General features: G+C 35.7%; 1 protein-coding gene across 1 annotated transcript; it reads right to left on the bottom strand.

Moving 5' to 3' along the window:
- Positions 1 to 1,213: 1,213 nt before the first annotated feature.
- On the bottom strand, positions 1,214 to 3,958 carry LOC119665719 (uncharacterized protein K02A2.6-like). Its single transcript, XM_038074953.1, has 2 exons — positions 1,595 to 3,958; positions 1,214 to 1,513 (listed from the first exon to the last, which is right to left on the bottom strand). The coding sequence occupies exons 1-2, from the start codon at positions 3,956 to 3,958 to the stop codon at positions 1,214 to 1,216; spliced, it is 2,664 nt and encodes an 887-aa protein (XP_037930881.1).
- Positions 3,959 to 17,837: the final 13,879 nt, after the last annotated feature.

The raw sequence follows: 17,837 nt of genomic DNA, 5'->3' as shown, positions 1-17,837 counted from the left end.
AAGTGAGTAAACAAATCTTAAAAATGAAACTCAAAAATTCTCCTGGTTTTGACTTAATAACGGCTGAAGTTCTTCGGAACTTACCCAATAACTGCATCATCTACCTATGCGATTTAATCAATTTGTGCCTCCGTTTGAAACATGTACCCAAACCGGAGAAATCTCCCAATGACGTATCCTCATATAGGCCAATATCTCTATTGCCAACCTTATCGAAGCTTTTTGAAAAACTACTACTAGCGCGTTTATTACCAATAATATACAATACCGTAAGCTGCTATCATCGTATCTAAACGACAGGTACTTCAGTGTTAAATATGAAGATGCACATTCAGCACTAAGGAAGATTACCGCAGGCGTCCCGCAGGGGAGCATTCTTGGGCCCATTCTATATCTCCTGTATACACACGACTTACCCTCTGCAAACCAACTAGTTACAGCAACATTTGCAGACGATACTGCGGTTCTAGCAATCGAAAACAGTATAAAAGACGCGACGGCTAATCTGCAACACACAGTCAATCAAATTGCTTCATGGGCAAAAAAATGGAGAATCAAGCTAAATAAAGAAAAATCTGTACATATAGTGTTCTCATTGAGAAATTATAACCATATTCCAATTCATATCGATGCCACAAAAATTCCACACGCCAACGAAGCCAAATATCTGGGCATTACGCTCGACGCTAAGCTGCGCTGGAAAGCGCATGTTAAGAAAAAACGAGAAGAGCTTGACCTAAAACTAAACAAATTTTATCACCTCATTGGCAGGCGCTCTAAACTAGCAATCCACAACAAACTAATGGTCTATAAACATATACTGAAGCCGGCTTGGAGTTATGGCATACAATTCTGGGGTTGTGCCAGCAAGAAATACATTGCAACTATCTAGCGCTTTCAAAATAAAGTACTACGATACATCGTAAATGCTCCATATTACATTAGAAACAGTGATCTCCATCGTGACCTTGCATACCAACAGTCGACGTCGTGGCAAAAAGGTGTGCCATTGCTCACAAACTGCGATTAAAAACATTTGTATTTCAACTTTATTCATTCAAGTTACAGATAAGAATAAAATTTTTACATTTCTACTTCATAATAATAAACTATTAACAAACACTACTCAGTTAAAATGACAACTGTCAAACTTCATAAATAATGTTGCTAGTGTATAAAATTCATACACAACATTTTTCTCTCCTCCACCGGATCATGGTGTGTAACACACTCTAGTTTTCCTTAGTCTTGTTGACCGTCGTACATCGGGAGTTACGTTGGTCGTCTCAGGCGTACTCTCAGCTATTGGGTGTGGTGTTGAATAAAACTCCTCATTTCTTGATGTGTTGGGCGTTGTCCACCTCTCAAACTCATTCTCCAATCCCGGACTCCCTTCAGTGGTTGCTTCATTGTTTTCTGGCCTCTCAAACTCATTCTCCAATCCCGGACTCCCTTCAGTGGTTGATTCATTGTTCTCTGCTTCAAGCGAGTCCTTTGTGTTGTCACCGCTACTCTCGAACGAATATTTTGATTCACGATATTCTTTCGCTGTATTTCTAATGGGTGCACTTGCAGCTCTTCAAATTTGATTTACATGTCTCTTTACTTCCTTTCCATTAAAAAGTATTTCGTAGTGAAGATCACCTAAACGTAACCACTTACTGTAAGCATCAACAATTACTAGTAACATTGCCCCTTCAAATGGCCCTGCATAATCAATATGAATACGTTCCCATGGTCCTTTTGGGTATTCCCAATGATGAATATCGCATTTCACCGGCTTATTCGCTTGTCTCGCGCACCCATCACACTCGTTGGCCATATTCTCAATATCTTTGTCTATTCCTGGCCAATATATAAAAGAACGTGCAATGCCCTTCATTTTTACCATTCCTAAGTGCGATGTGTGTAGATTCTCTAGTAATCTTTGTCGATAATGTGGAGGGATAACGACCCGATGTTCGAACGTCAAGCACCCTGATGACAATACGTAACTCGCTTCTGACGATTTGTAACCTTCTCTTTTTAAACAGCGGCCACTTTCCAGTATTCTGATTATCTTGCCGAGATGCTCGTCCTTTCTGGTTTCTATTGCAATACGTTCTGCTTTAACAGGCAACTGATTTATCTGGCAAATCATGAAATTATCGAACTCATCACATTCATCTGAATGAGTCGCTACTATTTGTTGCAATTGATTTATTTGTTGAAGGGAAGCACGTGACAAATAATCGGCATTTGCGTTTGCTTTTGAATTTTTGTATATAACTTCGAAATCGAATCTGCTTAAAAACTCTGCATAGTTAGCCATTCTACTTATACATAGTACTGGAAGCGATTTATTAGGTTGAAGAATCTGTGATAACGGTTTATGATCCGTGATCAATATCCAATGACGAGCATATAAGTATTTGAAAAATTTTTGCACTGCCCACACAATAGCTAGTGCCTCTTTATCAATTTGTGTATATCGTTGTTCCGTAGCAGTCATCGTTCGACTTGCATAAACTATTGGCCGATCCACTCCATTTTCTAAATGATGTGACAATACAGCACCTAGACCCGTTCGGCTTGCGTCTGTTGCTAACATTACCGGTAGTGACGGATCGTACGGAATTAATACTTGAGGTGAAGTCAATATTTGTTTTAACTGAGTAAATGCTGCATCTGCCTCTCCCGTCCAGCAAAATTCTTTTGTTTTCAACATGTCTCGTAATGGTCGCGCCTTTGTAGCCAAATCTGGAATAAACGCGCCATAGTATGTTGCTTTCCCTAAGAAAAGTTGAAGCTCTTCAACCATTGATGGTTTGGGCGCATTTAATATTGCTTCGACATGTTTCTGGGATTTATACACGCCATGTGCATCAATTCGATGACCAAGAAACTCCACAGATGTTGTGGCGAATACACATTTCGACTTATTCAGACGCAGCCCACTTAACTGAATACGGCCTAGAATGGTTTCTAACACTTGTAACAATTCATCAAAATTTTTAGCATATACTAAGATATCGTCGAAAAAATTTAACACATTCGCCATACCATGTAGTACTGTCTCCATTCTCCTCTGCCATATCGCTGGTATATTTGCTGCTCCATAAACTGCACGTGTTGGACGTACTAACCCATGCGTGATTGTGTTTAAAGTTAATACATGTGCAAATTCTTCGTCAATTGTAAGATGGGTGTATGCATCTGTTACATCAAGATGGCAAAAAATTGTTGCATTTTTCATTTTATTAAATAAATCTTCCGCTTTCGGAATTGGATGTTCATCAATTATCATTTGCGGGTTAACTGTAGGTTTGTAATTGCCTGTAATGCGAATACCACCGTTTTTCTTTGCAACAATATGCGTAATCGAAGCCCATTCCGAATGATCTACTCTCTTGTAATGCCCCAATTGAATCTTTCGATCAATTTCTTTGCCGTAAGCATCTTTTAATGCCATTGGAACTTCGCGTGGTCGTGCGAACACTGGAGTAGCTCCCTTTTTAAGATGCACTTTAGCAGGTGGACCACTAAGCTTCCCAGCCGTTTCACTAAATACGTTCTTAAACCTCTCGATCAGTTGTTGGAGCCGCTCTCGCTGGTTTGTAGACAGTTCTCGCTCTGAGGAGTTTATTGAATTAATATGGTTGGACGAAGAAAAAAATTCAGAAAAGTTATTCTCTCTCGCAAATTGTGATATCCATTCCCTACCGCAAAGTGTATCACAATCTCCTTCCACGACATACAGACTTAACCGTCGTACTATTTTACCCACTGACGCGGATACTACAATCCGTCCTACGCAATTAACCTTATGACCCGTGTAGCTTGTGAATCGCCTATCACTTTTAAGCAACTTACAATTCGGTCTTATCGATCGAAGAGTTCTGTAACTAATTACCGCGCATGGAGCGCCGGTGTCTAATTCCATTTGAATTTCCTTTCCATCAATTTTAACATGAACCATCATTCTTCCTACCGCCGCCTTGAGTGCATTAATACCAAGTATTTGTTGAACTGGTTCGGGATCATCCTCTGCTATTTGATCTAATTTCGTTCTTCATACTTTAGCAATATGACCGACTTTCCCACACGCAAAGCATTTAGACTTATTGAACTTGCACTCTTTTCTGAAATGCTGACCACCACATCCATAACAATTCACTGTTTTCTCTTTTGTCATCCGCATCGCTTTTTCATGATTTTCACTAAAATTACGTTTTGTTTTTATTGGGGCGCAACCTAGCTTATATGTTGGTTCACTTGGTTGCCCTAACTCTGTACCCTTAACGTCTGTTGTTGTTTTTTGCGCTCGCTCGATTGTATGCGCAATTTCATACGCTTCAGTAAAATTTTTTGGTTTCCTAATTACTATTTCATCACAAATATTGCGAGATTCAACCCCATATAGCAATTGCTCCACCAACATTCTATCCAAGAAATCTTCATACTCACAGAATCTAGCACCTTCTTTTAAGCGAAGCACAAACTTAGAAATTGATTCTCCCTTCTCTTGTTTATTCCGTGTACCATCAAAATGGTGAATTAACATATTTTTAATTTCGTTGTATGTAAACATATCAGTTGGACTAGCGAGAATTTTAAGAGCATCGTTGAGTTCTGCTCCCATGTATACACGTACATACTCTCCTTGTTCGGCTTCCGGTATCTTGCTCAAATTTAACGCCCAGTCCATACGCGTGAAATAATCCTGCACTGAGGATCCTTCTCCTAATTTAAATTCTGCAATCTTAAATGGTGGTGGTTTAGATGTCATCGAACTTGCGTTTGAATTTGTTAAATTGTTAACAGCAACCGCTTCCGTCACCGCCATTCGAATCGCACCTGCGAGTGATTCCATCATGGTCTTCATTTCGCTTGCTGTGAGACTCATTTTTTTGAATCCCACTTCTGACACCACTTTTGTATTTCAACTTTATTCATTCAAGTTACAGATAAGAATAAAATTTTTACATTTCTACTTCATAATAATAAACTATTAACAAACACTACTCAGTTAAAATGACAACTGTCAAACTTCATAAATAATGTTGCTAGTGTATAAAATTCATACACAACAAAAACACATGTCAACGTTACAGCATCTAGTCTTCTCCAGGTGGTTGCAATACCTAGACGGCTAAAAAGGAAAACAGTGGCAGACTTAATGGACAGCGAGTAGCAAAATAGCTTAATTTTTTTTACCCTTAAATATTCAAATCAAATTGCTTATTAGTACCTTTTTTTTTTTGTTATTTGTACTAGGTGCAATATTAAAACGATTTTTGTCTTATTTGAAGAATTGTTAATAAAAAACAAAACAACATTTGTATCTGTGGTGTTCTATAGTTTTTTATAAATATTGGTATTCTCTCAACGGTCGAGATATATTGTTTATAAAAATTGTTAATGGTTAGTTTTTAAAAAAAAATGAAATTTTTTGGATATTTTCACAAATGTTTAGAATCAAATTTTTAGCAGTTTTATCTAAACCATCTATTTTTAATAATTTCTTAATTTGTTCAAATTTTGAATAATCTCTCTTTTTGTTGTGATGATATAAAATATAATCGTTTGGTCGTTTCATATCTATTTCAGTATTTTTAATTACTACTGTAGTTTCTTTTGTATTTAGTAATCTTATGTGCTTTATATCTTCTTTAGATATCAAAGAGTTAGTTATTAAAACTCCTTTCATTATTTTTTTGCCACATATTATGCTTTCCTCTTTTGTGTCTAATGTTATTGCTTGTACTATTTCTGTTCTTGGTGGTATAATGATATTATCTAAAGCTTATATATTGATGTTTATGGGTAATACTATGCCCTCATCTTCTTGTGGTATTACTAATGCACATGTTTCGTGATCTATCTTGCAGTTGTGTTGTTATCTCTACAACACAAAATCTCTACTTAATAAGCAGTCTGTTGGCAAATTTATCTCATTTTATATGACATTTAATTCATGTGGTATACTGACACCATCAAAATATAATTTTGCTATTACTGATACCTCTAAAAATATTTTTGCTTTAGTGGTTCCGTTATCATTTGGTAATTTTTTGTTTAATCTAACGTAGTTTTTTCTATAATATTTTTTTTTATAATGTTCAATTATCAGGCCCTGTGTCTATCAATAAGGATATAAGGATGCATTATTACTGAAATAGGATTTTATTGTAACGAAATTAGCAATATTCTTATTACATATATCAAAGATGTTTGAGAAACAAAATATATCAGTGCGCCTTTGTGTATAAATAAATAAAACAAAAAAAAAGGGCTAACAGAGACACCTAATATTCTGATAAAAACGAGTTCTATTAAAGCTTACTAACACAAAGCTAAGCCTACAATACAACACAACACAACACAACACAATACGTCATAACACAACAGAACTCAACACCACATTGCACAACACAATTCGGTCATCACAACTACCATAATTGGGTACATTTAGAAAAATAAGTAAATCTTATAGCAAACCTGATATTTGCATACATAACTACGTATGGAAAGCATCCCAAACAAACGTAATGCTTATCTAGTAATAGACGCATCAAACAAGTTGCCGCAGAAAACTACACAAACTTTTAAAAGCTTACAAAATATTGTATCTTCAGTAGCATCGGTTGCATTTCAGGACTTAGCGAGTCCAAAATATAAAACTAAAATCCAAACAGGCATGGAACGCTATGTCAATATTAAACGAAAACTTAGTACTCAAAAAGGCATCTTAAGAAGTTCTTCTATTTACACAGCAGATTCAGAAATCAGCATGGATGACTACTCCTCAGTTCTGTAAAGACCAGATTAGACTAACCTTTCCAAACGAAATTAATAAACTAATTCGCAAAAAATGGCAACAAAAACGATCACCAACTGATAAAACGAAATTAAATAGGAAAACTGCACAACTACGAAAACTTATCAATAATGTTAAAAACGATAAGATACAACAGAATCTTAGAAGCCTTTCCTATGAGAAACGCACAGATTACTCGCAGTGGAAAGCCGTGAAAGCAGTAAAACAACCTATAAAATATAATCCTCCTATTAAGGCAGATGGTACAACATGGCCAAAAGTGACGAAGAAACAGCAAATTTATTCGCAAAATTTCTTAAGGCAACTTTCTAACAAATAGCTGATGGAAATAATCTTCCTACGTCTAACTTAAATGCATTAAACGAAGCAATAGAACCAACTTCGCCAAGGAAAATAAAAAATGAAATAAGAAATATGAAACTAAAAAAGGCTCCTGGTTGGGATCAGATAACCGCTGAGATCTTAAACCAATTCCCTAAAAAAGGAATAATCAAACTATGCAAAATAATTAATGCAGCTCTGCGCTTAAGACACTTCCCAGTTTATTAGAAAGTAGCGGAAGTACTTATAGTACACAAACAAGGAAAACCTGCTAATGAAGCAGTATTCCTAGACGTATCGAAAGCCTTTGATAAAGTTTGGCACAAAGGACTTGTGCATAAGATTGAGCAGTGGTTTTCGAAACAGATATCTGAAATTATGTGGTTCTACTTATCTTGCCGATTCTTTAGAGTGAAATATAAAGGTGCGTACTCAACACTTGAACCAATTGAAGCCGGAGGCTCAACGATAGCTAACACTTCTAGTTCGTAACTATGGTATTTTTCATCTTTTCCAAACACAAAAATTTATATTGGCTTCTTGGGAAAAAATCACCCGTCTCTCTAAACAACAAATTAATGATATACAAGCAAGTCTTAGCTCCGGTGTGGACGTATGGAATCCAGTTATGGGGATTGTAAGGATGGAAATTTTGCACAAATTTCCAATCTACATACTATGACTTGAATGTTGGATATTTCTATAAATGAATTTATTAAATATAATTATCATTTAGAAAATTGGAAAACAACTATAAATACCTTTGCACTACCACTTTACACACGTCACTTTGAGTAATTTAAACAAAAAGGAAACGTAGTTTATATAAATAATTTTATTAAATTAATTATTAAAACGCCGATATTACTTATTAATTAATTTTACTTATTTTAACAAATTATATTCAATCCAATTTAAAAAAAACGCGCACATGTAAAAAGTAAAATATAAACAAACATTTGCAAACGTCAAAAACGTCAGAATGCAATTCGCTGCAAAAAGATGCACAAGGAAGCTTTTGTGCAAAAGTGTTAAAGTGCATTAAGTTCAACTAAGATCAACTGAAAGCTTTGTTACTTTACACAAAAAGTGCAAGAGGATGCGTATAAAAGACGGCGCAATTTTCTAAGAATTTAGTGTGTCTTGTATGATCACTCGGTGGCATTGTATGTCAACATATAAAAAGAAATAAATATAAAAAAATTGTCTGACACAGTGGCGGTTTTAAGCCTAGTGTATAATCTATTTAAAATATATATATAATTGTTTAGTGCATGGGCGGTTTTAAGTCCAGGCGCGGAGACACTTTATATATACATATATTCAATATAACAAGACATATATAAATTCACTAACTCCGTTTCGTCCACTAGGTACTCATCGAGCAGAATAATCACCGAAATTATACTAAGGTACAACCACGAAACCGGATCAGCCACCACTGTGAACTCTACAGGGACAGCTTCCAAATACAGCTGGTCACAAGGAAACATCTCAAGTCATATCTAATTAAATTTAACCAATCTCTTTGAAATACGACTAAGAAAATACATTCAGAATTTGCATGCGTTTAAAATCTCAAGTTATTGAAATACAATTGAAGAAATAATAATCTATATAAAGCTATCTTATATAAATCATTGAAAATTGTACAAATAGTTAATCTCCAGGTTTATCTTGTTACGTTTAATTGAATTCTTTTCTTTATTACATATTATTTTAATGAATTATTAATATTTTAAATAAATCAGTATTTAAAAAATTAAACGCATTACTTTTATTTTGAGAAGTCCTGTCTCCGCGAATATAAATTTATTGTAGCGACCCCCTGGAAAAGACTGAGGATACCCCAGCATAAATTATAACGAAACGGGAAAATCCGTGTCGTTACAGGATGTACACCAAAATCCTCTATTCAAATCATCCAAAACTTCCAAAACAAAGTTTTAAGAAATTTAGTAAACGCTCCGTGGTTTATTAAGAATACTGACCTTCACTGGTACTTGAAAATCGAACTTGCAACTTGACAATTTTAAAAAGTATTCTGAAATATAACAAAACTGCTTGGTAGTTCTTTGTACTTGAACTAGTCGTAGTCAAATAAAACATGTATTTATATTATTGTACATATTGTGTTTCAAATAATAAAAAAAAAAAATTTCGGATCTTGAATCTGCATAGCGGCTAACCAATCGTCTGTTGAGATTTCTATACGTAAGATTCTGTCGGCAACAGTTCCAGGTTCTCGGATAGTTTCAGACGGATTCCTACTTAATGCATCCACATGGGACGTATCCCAGCTCGATGAACAGTCTCGAAATCAAAATCTTATAGTTTGAACCACCATATGAAAATTCGTGCAATTAACGGAGTGGGTGTTTTTAGCATTGTTATAGCTGAGCAGTCGGTTACCACTCTAAAATGCTGTCCCACTTAATAAAATCGAAAACGCTTCAGTGACTCAACGATAGCTAACACCTCTAGTTCGTAACTATGGTATTTTTCATCTGAAGTGTTACAATGCCTACTGTAGTAACATACAGGCTGTAAAATGTTGTCAGATCGTTGAAATAATACACCTGCTAGACCAACAGCGCTGGCATCAGTGTGTATTTCATGTTCTTTCCGGTTATCATAAATCGCAAGAGTTGGTTCGGAGCATAACTGTTCTTTAAGTTTACAAAATACTTGTTCTTTTAGTTTGACCCATACAAACTCGACATTATCCTTTTTCAGCAACATTTTGAGCATAATTTTTCACAAATTTGCGAAATATCGGCACAACTCCGTAACGTTTTTTGGTCGCTCAAAATTTTTAATTACAATTATGTCTAGACATATTTCATTTTCATTTTCAATTAATTTGCTTTGACAAAAAACCACACTTTGTTAATTTCGTCACGTAGAATATTCAAGAATTTTTGTAACCGCAGTAAACCTTCTGATATTGTTTTGCTGGGTATAACAATATCATCTAAATATGTAATAATTTGGTCCGCTATCATTTTGCTAACCACTGAATTCATTACGGACTGAAAAACAGCTGAAAAACAGCATACACGTAGTATACTGCTTACTGCATTCTTCTACGGCGATTTAATGATAACCGGACATCAGATCGAGTTTGGTAAAATATCGGTTACCAGCTAACAAAGAAAACAGCTCTTCCATAATAAGCATAGGAAAAGGTTCTTTAACTGTAATTTTATTTAGCTTCCAGTAATCGACTTATAAGTGATCTTCCCCTTTCTTTTTTTTCACCAGGACTATTGGTGATGCATAGGATGACTCGCTTCGACAAATAATGTTGTTTGAAAGAAGTTTGTTTATAATTACTGTTACACATTCACGTTTTGCAAAAAGGGAGTCGATATGGTCGTCTACTAACTGGCACAACTGACTTTATGCGAGCAGTTATTTTTTTTTTTTTGGTGTATTTACTTTGCTCTGAAATTTTGGAAACAAAAAAGTCGGCTTAGCTTACCAACAACTTATTTAACTCATCTTTAAAATTTTCATTTATCTTGGGATCAACGTTCAAATTGTTTAATTCATTTTTCTCTATTCTACAGGAACCATCTTCTATAACAAATCTTACACCTGGTTGGCACAGCACGTCGTTACCAAAATTGGCTCGTTCATAAATTCGTCCTCGATAACTAATAAAGATACCGAAATTTCTATTGTATCTATCCGTACAGTTACATTTAACTGTGTTTTTACATTCATAACCGCCGCAAAACAACCCTTGCAAAGCACGTCCTGTATACGGTATTTCACCACGAAACATTGTAGCATAACCTTTTCTTATTAAAGACATTGAACTGCCTGGATCTATAAAAGCTGTTAAAAACACACCATTGATTTGTACTTCTTTAATAATTCCAGATACCGAAAAAACTTTATTCTTGTTAATTTTCTTTACCGGTTCTTTTATAAATCTACAGTTTGCTTCGGTGTGACCTACTTTCTGGCAGTTTTTACATTGTGGTCGTTTTTCTGGTTGTTTGCAATTTATAGAGACGTGTTCTTCCTCGTTGCAGTTATAGCATCTCATCGTTGAAAGCTTAAAAATAGATTGCCTGGTAATATTTTTATCCACTCGCTGTTGGACTTGCAGTGGAATATTTGCTAAATACCTTCGTATTGCAACTAGAAGATCATTTGATGACACAAACAAGTTACTAGCCAGTGACTACTGCATCCATAATTGTTTAGTCCTTTGAGAATATATTGATTAATTGAATTATCTTGCATAAGACCTCTACGACCTATTGCCAGCACTCGATAGAAAAACTCTTCGTGAGTTTCATTCGTCATTCTGGAACAATTCATTAATTTCATGTGTACGTCTGCATCGGTGTCCGTAGATAGAAAATCAAAAACTATCTGATTACAAAAGTCCATCCAATTAGAAATAACATATGGTAAACTATCGTTCCACATCTTTGCAGGTCCTTTTAATTTCGACTGCACACTGTACAACAACAAACAATCATCCCTTTGGTATGCGCTTTTCAGCATATTTACGCGGGCTACAAATTGCTGCGCTGTTAAGCCTTCTTTATTAAGTGGGTTAAACTCTGGTAGAATTTGAATTATATCGCGAACATTATGTTAATACAAATATTGGTGCGGCGAAAATGAAACGTTTATATGCAATTTTGGGCATTAGAGTTGCTGAAGAAACGTGCATATTTGGATAATTTTCATCTATATTTCGTTGATACGTAGATATCGAATTTGTTGTTACAAGCTGCGGCGCGAATGAATATGTCGGCGGTTCTAAATTTGCGATTGAAATCGTTGCATTTTGTGAAACACACAAAGGGTGGAGTCGTTACCATTGCATGTATGCACTATTACTAATCGACAGAGCAGTGCTCGTTACGGCATCACCCGAAGTTTGTCGGCTGCACATGTTAGTCGGAACATGCAAATAACTTTTCGGAATTGGTGATTATGAGCAACCCTGAGTCCTAAAGCTGTTGCACACATAAAATACACCATTCGAATTATCCGATGTCGCCGCTTGATTTTTCGTACTAAGTTCCGTGTTTACAATTCTTTTAATTAGCTCTGTCTTACTACCGGTGGTCGGCAAGAATAGTTTTCGGCACTTTTTTTTAAGTGTGTCAATGTTGATATCGCGAAAGTTCGGCATATTTTCTATTTTGGATTTTCCGAATCTCACTTCTAAAAAATGTCATCAACAACTAATTCTGCTCTAAAATTATTTTCGTTTATTTTAATATTATAATTATGTTACATTATTATATATATTTTACATCATTATAACCACCAACACGTTTGTGATTTGCTTAACTCCACACTCAAGTCATAACAACGTTGTAAAATGAATATTTAGTGGGAACTAGGAATAAGGAATTAATGTACAGAGTGACACATGGAAGAAAATGAAACAAATGTTGCACAGATGTATTAGCACATGCGAAAGATATCAGAAAAATAAACAAATTAAACATAGCCGAGAAGAGCTCAAAATCACAACAACCCCACATACAACGTTCGAAATCGTGCAAATCGACACAGTTGGATCATTAAGACCCTCAAATGGATACATTCACTATGAATTGTGTGCGGCATTTGTTTTGGCACACTAACCCAAAATATTCTTATTACATTTCATGGCTACGAAACCAATATTACTAAATTAAAATATTTACTTAAAGTCGTTATTTGACCCGCTGTTTGGCATTTTTTTATGACAATCATTTTATTGCATATTTAATTATTTATATTTATTATAATATAAGAGTCTTTGTAAGCAATAAGTATGTAAAACTTTCAGTTTGAGTTAAGGTGACAGCCATGTTGCCTTATGTATGTTGAGATGCTGGAATCTGGTACTACTAACCACCTATCATCAGAAGCTTTTGTGTGAAGTCTGAACTATTCGAGAGTAGCACCAAAGATACCTTCTTTACCTACCTTTACGTTGAACTCTCCTACAACGATTTTGATATGACGAAGGGGACAGCGTTCATGTGCTTTTTCAAGCTGTTCATGGAAAGTTTCCTTGGTGTCGTCATCTTTATCTTCCGTCGAGGCATGTGCACAAATTAAAGTAATGTAGAAAAAATTTTCCTATATACGGATTTTGGCAAGCCTTTCGTTAATTGGTGTAAACGTTGAGACCAAATTTTTCAATTTCCGGCTTACTGCAAATCCGACTCCGAATTTGTTTTTTTTTTGCATGACAGCTGTAGTCCCGTTCTTCGTATTTCGTGGAGGGTGGTAATACCAGCCTTATATTTCTTGAGGACATTAACCAGCTGTGTAGATCGTGAAGGCGAAATTTGATAACAACACTTTCACATATCAAATTAATACTTAATTAAATTAGGTATAATATTATTGACAAATTTCACACACTTGTTTAAAATTTTCTTGAAATCGCTCATAAGTCTAAGAATTTCCTTGAAATCACTGATAAACAATTACTTGATAAATAAATGTATTTTATTTAAAACACAACTTCAAAAATTTATTCTCTGAATATTATTTCATCCCGCTGGCACAAATAAATATTATTAAAGTTGAATTTCACATTAAATATTAAGGTATTTAAACATCACGTGTGCACAAATTAATATTATTAAAGTTGAATTTCATAATAAATATTAAAGTATTTAAACTTCATGTGTGGACAAATAAATATTTTTAAAGTTTGAATTAAAATTCACGTGTGCACAAATGTGTGCACATAAATCTGGGCCGTAAGAATCTGGATATAAAAAGAAGCAAATTGTAAGGAAAAATTCATATCAAAATGTCGAATAACGTTGATACTAAATTTGAGGAAGCTGCCACGCGTTTCTGCGAAAAGTTGGAAAGCTTAAGGGAAAGTGCACCACGTTGCCGATATCTACTGAACGCTCACGCACATCCAGGCATGCGGATTGTTTGAGAGAGTAGGCAAGTTACATGTTTTTTGATACCAGCACGAGTATGTGCTACGGTTTTGAACTTTGTTTAATAAGGAATAATTAAATTAAACTTGTAAAATAAATAAATTAAAAAGACAATGAAAGTTCAAAGTTCCATGGTACATTAGGACGAATGACATCCTCAGGGACACCAAGATTGATCGCATCAAAAAATACATAAAGGATAGAGCCCTGAAATTATTTGCAAAATCTGACAGACTTACCAACACCGCGTTATCAAATCTCAGAATGGTTACAGACTCCTCGGGGAGGTATGCACATTTGAGGTCAATTATTGCTTAGTCTGGTGAAGTAATAAACAATAATTCAGTCAAGACGCAAAGGGGGGTTTTGAACAAACCTCGCAGTGAATAGAGAGTAAAACTGCTCAGGTGCACTAACTCAACTAGCTTCAACATAATAAAAAGACAATGAAAGTTTTGAGAAAATAACTATTGTAAAATATATAGTGGAACAATATATATAATAAGTTAATGTCAAAGAATAATTAATTTAAACTACTTAAAAAAATAAGTTAAAAGACAATTAAGGTTTTGAAGAAATAACTATTGTAAAATACGTAGTGGAATAATATATATAAAAACTAATATGTGAAAATAAATGAATGTCAATTAGAATTTTATTTAAATAAAATAAGTAAATAAGGAGAAATAAAATTAAATAAATAAAATTAACATAGCATAAAAAATGTAACATAAAAGGTCATTGTGCAAGACGTGATCAAAATATATTTTAGTTTGAGGAATATTTGGGAAATATAACAATATTGGCGCTGCCGGTACACGTTTTAGTGCCGAAAAAGCGACAAAACGTGCAACGTGGGTCCACAAATCGCTGTAACGTGGGACACAGCAAAAGTACAACCAAATTTATATAGCCTGTGCTAGAATTCTATATTATTTATATAAATAAATGGAAATTAATTTCTAGTATTAATATTACAGTGGTTTTTAAGTTTATTGCATATACGAAATTAATATAAACAACATTTTGAATTAATATATATTCACTCATTTGTTTAGAATTTTCTTGAAATCGCTCATAAGTCTAAGAATTTCCTTGAAATCACTGAAAAAAAATTACTTAATAAATAAATGAATTTTATGTATATAACATTATGTATAGGATATATATATGTATAAATATATGGAAAGTAATTTTCATCTCTACTATTACAATGGTTTAAAAGTTTATTGGTTGCGAGTTGGCGCAACAGGCACTGCCACAGCCGGACTCTCTTAGTCTAACAATCTGTATTAAGCAAGGGCTAGTAGGGTCAGCTTATAAAAGTATAGGATGTAAGAGTTTTACCTCAGTAAATGATTTATGTATGACCGTTAGAAAAGCGTACCTAAAGAGACGATCTTTAGAGCAGATTCGTAATGATTTTAACCGATGCGTTCAGCGCACTACAGAATGAGTAACATCTTTTGGGTCACGAATAGAGTCGTTACTGATTGAAGCAGAAGATATAATAAACGCACAATGGTCCGCGGATAAAACAGTGTCGCAGGTGGCCGAATATCGCCGTTTAGCTAACAGATCTTTCATTAAGGGGTTGAAGGACAAAAACTTGAGACATAGGTTCGTCGGTGCGGAGGATGGCGAGTTATGTCAGCTTATAGAGATTGGGGAGTCAGCGAATGATTTGTTTGGTGATAGCGTGGTCAATGTAAATGTATCCAGTGAGGACCATAAAATGGTATTAAAGTGTAATTTTTGCGAAATCGGATAGCATGGATGGACAGATTGCTTCATAAGGCGAAACACACCGTACTGCACACTATGGGTGGAGTATGGACATGAACAAGGTCCTAAGTGCAGAGAGAGTGGTGAGAGTAAGTCTAATGGTACAGTTGGGCAAAGGAAGGTTTGTAGTTATTGCAAAAGTCGTGGCACGTCGCATACGATTGTTTTAAAAGACTCGGAACCTTGTTTTGTCAGGTGAGTATAGTTAGAGGACACAACATAAATAGGTTTTGTAGACATAACTCGGATAGGTTGCTCACTCAGACAGGGAGAGGCAATGGAACCCGAGGCAAATATGTGGCAACGTCTTAGGTTAAGTGTTTTAAATGCAGTCAGGTAGGGCATCTGGCTAGAGACTGTGGAGGGGAAACACCCAGTTCGGGAAACGCAATCCGTCCCAATCAAGGCCGATGGACTGGGATACCGGATGCGACACCAGTACTATGCGGCCAGACATCCTTTGTGTAAGTGGGAATTTTTTTAAGGAACCATGAAATAATAGGCTAGGAGGCGATGAAGTAGGTGGGCAAAAGAAACATAATCCTAAAAAAACTAAAGGAGAGACAGCGGTTAGACTAGATGAAATAAATTTACAAAGGAGATCGGAGGGCACATATACGTTACCTCTAAATTTTTAAAAGGTTTTCAAACATGTTTGGGTGGTATGTAGACACATGTTATGGATTTTACTATGGCTGACATTTCATACAATTGCTCGAGCTGTAAAGGGTATATGGGCAAAAAATTACATATACACAAGAGATGGTGGTGACCAAATTTACGTAATAAGAGTGATAAGCGACTTAACTTTAACGCTTACTTAAGGTCTTCGCAGCACTGCGACGATACTTGTATAGAATTTCCATGTAATGTAGCGAGAGGGAATAAATTACTCCTATTGGTGGTTTCGGGATCGGATACCAGCTTGGTTAAATCCGCAGCTTTGGCGGTAGAGGAAGGAATAGATGACACACAGCAAAAAGAGCTCGTAAGAGCATTTGGAGGAAGAATTATGACAGAGGGAACAGTGATCGCTACAAATAATAACGAACCAGATCTACAGTTAAAGTTACATGTCGTACCGGAGGGAAGTGAGATACCGGCAGATGGGTTGCTGGGGAGAGATGAATTGTGGAATCGGTCAATGATTGATGCGCGAGCTAAATCGTTAAGTTTTTTTCATAATCAGACCAGAATAGCGACTTTACCGCTTATAAAAAATAGAGTTGAGAGTCACTGGGAGGCAGTGACAATCCCTTCCAGGTCCATAATGATAGTGCGAGTCAAAGCAAATATTCCGGACGGAGATATGGTGGTTGACAAAGCGGAAATTCTTCCTCAAGTCTACATTGAAGGTACGTTAGCTACCTTCAAAGGGGGGGTTGGTGTGATACACGTCTTGAATGTGAATACCAGGTGCGATTGGGGTTGGAACATGGTTCAAGGGGCTGGAGGCTTGGAGCCTAGGAGGTAATAAGCCTAGGAGGTGTGGGGCCATCGCGCTAAATCAGGGCGAATTGAGCAGATAATTGATGAAATTAACCTTAGTAATTATTTTAATCCAGAAGAAAGGAATCGCTAGTATAGTCAGGGAATTTCCGGAAGTATTACACCTGGAAGGCGAGGGCCTCTCTTACACAACAGTCTTGAAACACAAAATACCGATGGGCCCCTAAACAATTCCAGTCAATACTAGGCAATACAGGCTTCCCGAGATCCACAAAAAAGAAATAAAGAGACAAGTAGACAAAATGTTGGAGCAGGGAATTATTACTCCAAGTATATCACCTTGGAACTCGCCCATCCTACTGGTACCTAAGAAAATCGACAAGGACGGCAACCAGAAGTGGAGACTGTTGATTTCCGGAGGATAAAGGAGAGAACCCAAAAGCAGGTGTTCCCTATTCCCAGGATAGACGAAACATTGGATCAGCTGGGAAGTTGCAGGTACTTCAGCAATTTAGACCTGGCTAGCG

The sequence above is a fragment of the Teleopsis dalmanni genome, chromosome 1 (genome assembly GCF_002237135.1).
Source record: "Teleopsis dalmanni isolate 2A chromosome 1, ASM223713v2, whole genome shotgun sequence".
NCBI classification, from domain to species: Eukaryota; Metazoa; Arthropoda; class Insecta; order Diptera; family Diopsidae; genus Teleopsis; species Teleopsis dalmanni.
This window is presented reverse-complemented; position numbering and strand designations above follow the sequence as displayed.